Below are 4,696 nucleotides of genomic sequence, written 5' to 3' on the forward strand. Positions count from 1 at the left end.
TCAGCGCTGCGGACCAATGCTGGGGCGCCGCCGCAGAATGCGGCAGGCTCTGCAGCATCAGCACCACGCATCGAGATCCGCCCGCACAATGCGGAGCATGTCTGGCCGCGCCTTCGGAGGAGGGGCCACTGGAGGGCCTTCGGCTCTGGGGACAATAGAGCCCAGGCTCCTCAGTGCCCCACCCCAGAAGCTGCCCTCCCTATGTCGTCCCTGCCCCATCCCCACCCTGCAGCTTTGTGAGAAGGGTCTTTCTTACTCTCATGTGTTTAAGAATCAAGACCCGTATTCTGTGTTTGCTGGGTCCCTCCGGGTGGGGGAGGCTGGGAAAGCTGGAGCCTCCCTGATACCTCTGTACAGACCTGGGAGCACAAGTCAGGAGGGTGGTGGATTATGCCTCCAACTCTGAGGTCACTGTTTTCTGGAGGAGAGAGGGCTACCAACCGATTGCTCCACAAAGGGCTGGCATGAGGGTACAGATATACCTGGAATGCGAGGATGCACAGCACCTGGCAAGCAACCCTGCTTCATGAATATCTGCATGGAAAATTCACATAAGGACATACAAACCATCCAGGGGAAGACATTGAGCAGTGTTTTCTGTCTGAACCATCCCTGATACCTTTGGTGCCCTCCCTTTCACTTTTGGTACAAGTGAGGGTGTGAAGAGGGGGCATGGAGTAAGCTGGAGAAATCTAGGTAAGGAGACTGTGTGTGGAGGGGGCCCATTGGGAGGAAGAGTCAAATAGTCAGAAGAGGACGTGCAATGTGTTCACATACAACACTGATTTAATATTCAGCTAGGGCCAGCAACACCTTATGAGGACCTTTTGATATTTCAATGACAGAAATTCTTCTGAAAGATTGAGACAGTACTACTACACATGGATGGTGCAAAAACATTCATTTCATAAGAGCAGCTAAAAACAATCTACTGGAGCCTTTGTCCAGTTAGCATGGGCATGCTGGGTACAGTGGCTGTGAATGTAACTCTTCTCTAAGGATAAACTTCTGAGTTAGCTGAGTTTAGAAATGAGTCTTTTGTTCTCAAGACATGCCCCTCCCCCACAATGTGTCCATGATGGTGGCTTTCTGTTGTTGGTTTCCATATGGCCTGGTTCAAGAAGTCCTGGGTGAGCATCTGGCATTGTCTCCTTGTCTGGACAGGGAAGATGCTTGGAAGTATCCAGAGGTCTGGTCTGCCTCCCTGTCAGATGACATCAGGCTAGGCCAGCTCCCCACGTCCCCAGAGAATTATGGTGCCAGGATAAAGGCTGACTCATGGTCCTATCTTCCAGCAAAGGCTGGCCCTGCCGGGAACCAGCATCCAATCTCAGTCCAGCAGGGCTGGAGCTGATAGTGTGGCTAAGATCTGGCTTGATGCCACTTCCTGTCTTAAAGGTGGTTGAAGGCATATTAGTCCAGACTGAGGCCACCCCCGGGAAGGAGGACAGGAGAGTGCTTAGCATCCATGGGGGACCCAAGACAGACAGCGGTAGGAATTCCAAGTGGTAGCAGTAGAAAGGCTTGGGAATCTGCCATTCCACAGCAGCAAGAACTGTAGTTCACCCCATGTGCCACTCCCTGGCACTCAGATGCCCTTGAGCTCCTAGGCACCCTCCTCTATCCTGAGACCTAAATACTTCCCAAGGCTGGCAGAGTACTGACATCCCCACCCCCTCCCAGAAGGGCAGTGTTGGGTAGAAATGGATCCCAGCCTCTGGCTTATCTATGCTATAGGCTCCTCAGGGCAGCTCAGTGTAGGATGATTGCACTTTGTGCCATGGCTGAGGTGCTACAGGAATAAGGCCAGGAAAGGGGCAGGTTCTGACCAAGGTTACTGATGGATCATATCAGGGGCTGAGACTCTGTGGTCCTGCTGCAGTGAATGGCTGAACTGGGAGGAGCCTCAACAATCTTGTTAACATAAAGTAAGTGGAGGGTTTTGAACCTGCAGCCCCTTGTTCTGGAGCTTGTAGTAAGACAGAGGAAGCCAAGAGGGCCTGATGAGGATACCCGGTGTGCTTTCAAACTATAGATTCCTAATCCAGGAAGGCAGCTGTGGTTTCTGAGATTCCCTTCTTGCTATCTTGACTACTCTCCCTATCCTTTTTCCACACAAACTTCAAGCAACTTCTGAACAGAGCTAGGGAAGACAGTGATGAGGCTCCATCTGAGCTTGACATTTCAACTGCTTTCTGGCTCATAGCCACAGGCTATGGCTAATAGGCCAACAGCCTCTTCTGAGCCCAGAGGCACTTGCTGAAGTAGCCTGTTGGGGGTGAGCAGTTGGGTCCCCACCTTTTGGGATTCCCATGAGCCATACAACTAATTTTCTGCTGGTTTGTTTTTTGAGACAGGTTTCTCTGTGTAACAGCCCTGGATGTCCTGAAACTCACTTTGTAGATCAGGCTAGCCTCAAAACTCACAAAGAGCCACCTGCCAAGTGGCTGCTGGGACCCCACCTGCTGAATGCGGAGATTAAACGCTACAACTACTCTTTAGAGCAGTCCCACTTCCCCAGTGCAAAGGGGCAGATCCCTTGTGCAAGATGCACATTCTGCAATTCTGGTTCCTTTATTGAGGAAGGGCCTCACTTGCTTAAGCAACCTACTGCATGGTTACGGCTGGATTTTCCTGGCCACGTATTCCCTTTTCAGAAGCCCTCACCAGGAGTAGCACTTCTTCATGGCTCTTGTCATTCTTTCAATTTAGACACTTCCTGTCCATCCCAGAATTAGAGGGCCCAGCCAGTGGGTAGAAGTGAAGCTCTGCGGAGGCTGGGACTGTCTCTTTAGGAGCCTGTGGTCTGACCCTTGCCCAGAGCTAGAATCCCCACCCACTGCCTCTTCCATTTCCCACAGCTACCCTGGATGACCCTTGCAGTCACATTTACCCCTTTTCCTGGTCCCAGGCAGTTTGTTTCTATGTTAAAGTTCATCTAGTTCACCCTTGGACAGATGGAGATCAGGAAGGGATGATACCTGTGGTCTCACAGGATACAGGCCACTGGATATCATTGTCACCCTCTGCCTAGCACCCTGGCCATAAGACCAAAAGCCACCTCCCTGCTCACCATGAGCACAGCAGCATCTCCCTGAGTGTCATGCGGAGTTCCTGGCTGCGAAACGCATAGATGAGGGGGTCAACGGTGGAGCTGAAGATGATGAGAATGAGGAAGAGGTTGAAGTTCTTAAAGACGCAGCTGCAGGTGGAGTGCTGAGGGCAGAGGACGATAAGTGAGAGATGCAGGAAGAAGGGGCCCCAGCACAGGAAGAAAATTCCCAAGAGGATAGTAAGGGTGGCTGCGCCCTTAAGGCAGAAGAAGTCTTTGCGGGCGGAGCGCTGTCTCTTTTGTAGCTGGGCTATCCCCTGAGCATGCTGGCATGCTCGAGTGAGCATGTGGATGTACAGAATTGCCATGAGTGCCAGCATGGCTAGAAAGAATGTGACAAGGCAAATCAGGACAGCTGTGTGATTGTAGTAGGTGATAAAGAGGGTGCTGAAGAAGATACTGGCCACCCAGATGCCCACGATGGCCCGTCGTGCCCGGGGCAATGTCACAATGCTGTGATAACGCAGTGCATAGAAGATGGAGATGTATCGGTCTATGGCAATGACACCAAGGAAGCAAAGGCTGGACACCATGGAGCCACAGATGAGCACGTCAATGACATTGTCCAGTTGTTGCACCAAAGCAGCCCGGGTCACCAGGGCCCCTGCCTCCAGCAGCAAGATGATAGTAGTCTCCAGAACGATGCTTATACTCACCATCAGGTCAGACAGGGCTAGACAACAGATGAAGCAATACATGGGCGAGTGCAGGTTGCGGTTTTTGGTGATGGCTATCACAACCAGCACATTCTCCACCAGACTCACCAGCCCCAGGCTGAGGAAGAGGCCGTCCGGGATAGGTACCTGCAAGCACCAAGGCCCTGTCTGGTTGGTGGCCAGTCCAAGGTGAGGGGTGGCTGTAGAAGTGGAGTTGAGAGAACCCAGAAGCCTCTTCTGGGGCCCCTGAGTGGGCATAGTCTTGTCCAGGAAGTAGGAAGCAGTCAGTGGAGGCTTCAGCTCCAGCTGGTATCAGCCTTCCTGTGTCCTACTCAGCTCATGGTGTCATCATGAGTCTCTGACGGCCCTCACACCTGCTTCTTTCCATCTGGACACTCTCCGATCTTCCTTCACACTTGCCCTCTTTCTGGCTGAACAGATCAGCCTAGGCATGGCACAGGCAGAGTCGAGATGCTTCTTGGCTAAAGCCCTGAGCTCTGCTCACAGAGTCTCACTACCAGTGTGAAACAGCCTAGCTTTCTGCTGCTCTCCCTGACTCTTCCCAGGAAGTGGCTCAGATAGAGACATTTCTAAACTTGGCACCTCCCAACTTCTTGGTCCCCTGCCTCCCCAAGCAAGAGTAAGCTGAGGTCCAGGGAAGAATAGGGCCTTTCTCTGAATCTTTTAACTCGTTCCCAGAGCCCCTCCCCCTGAGGGTGGCCACATGATGGGCATGTGCCCCAGCACCCTGGACTGCCTCTAGGGGGCATAAGCAGTGCTGAGAAACTGGAAAATCTACCTCCAGACTCCAACACAGGGTACTGTGTCTCCCACTGTGTTCAAAGCTTCTGTAGACTTGCCAAATCCCTTTCAGGCATCCAGTTTCACTAGGACCTGCCCTGTGTAGCCCTACCTAAACCTCCAAACC

The 4,696-nt window shown here is 52.3% G+C and overlaps 1 protein-coding gene across 1 annotated transcript; it reads right to left on the minus strand.

The window, feature by feature from the left end:
• Window positions 1-2,748: 2,748 nt before the first annotated feature.
• Window positions 2,749-4,696, minus strand: Mc1r (melanocortin 1 receptor). The gene has a single exon (XM_051201844.1). It carries the CDS (start codon window positions 4,024-4,026, stop codon window positions 3,070-3,072), a length of 957 nt encoding a protein of 318 aa, XP_051057801.1. The 5' UTR covers window positions 4,027-4,696; the 3' UTR covers window positions 2,749-3,069.

This window comes from Phodopus roborovskii, unplaced genomic scaffold (assembly GCF_943737965.1).
Source record: "Phodopus roborovskii unplaced genomic scaffold, PHOROB, whole genome shotgun sequence".
Taxonomy (NCBI): Eukaryota; Metazoa; Chordata; class Mammalia; order Rodentia; family Cricetidae; genus Phodopus; species Phodopus roborovskii.

Bases quoted from the DNA above. Each gene is read 5' to 3' on its own strand.
- Mc1r (XM_051201844.1), bottom strand. From the start codon at position 4,026: ATGCCCACTCAGGGGCCCCAGAAGAGGCTTCTGGGTTCTCTCAACTCC.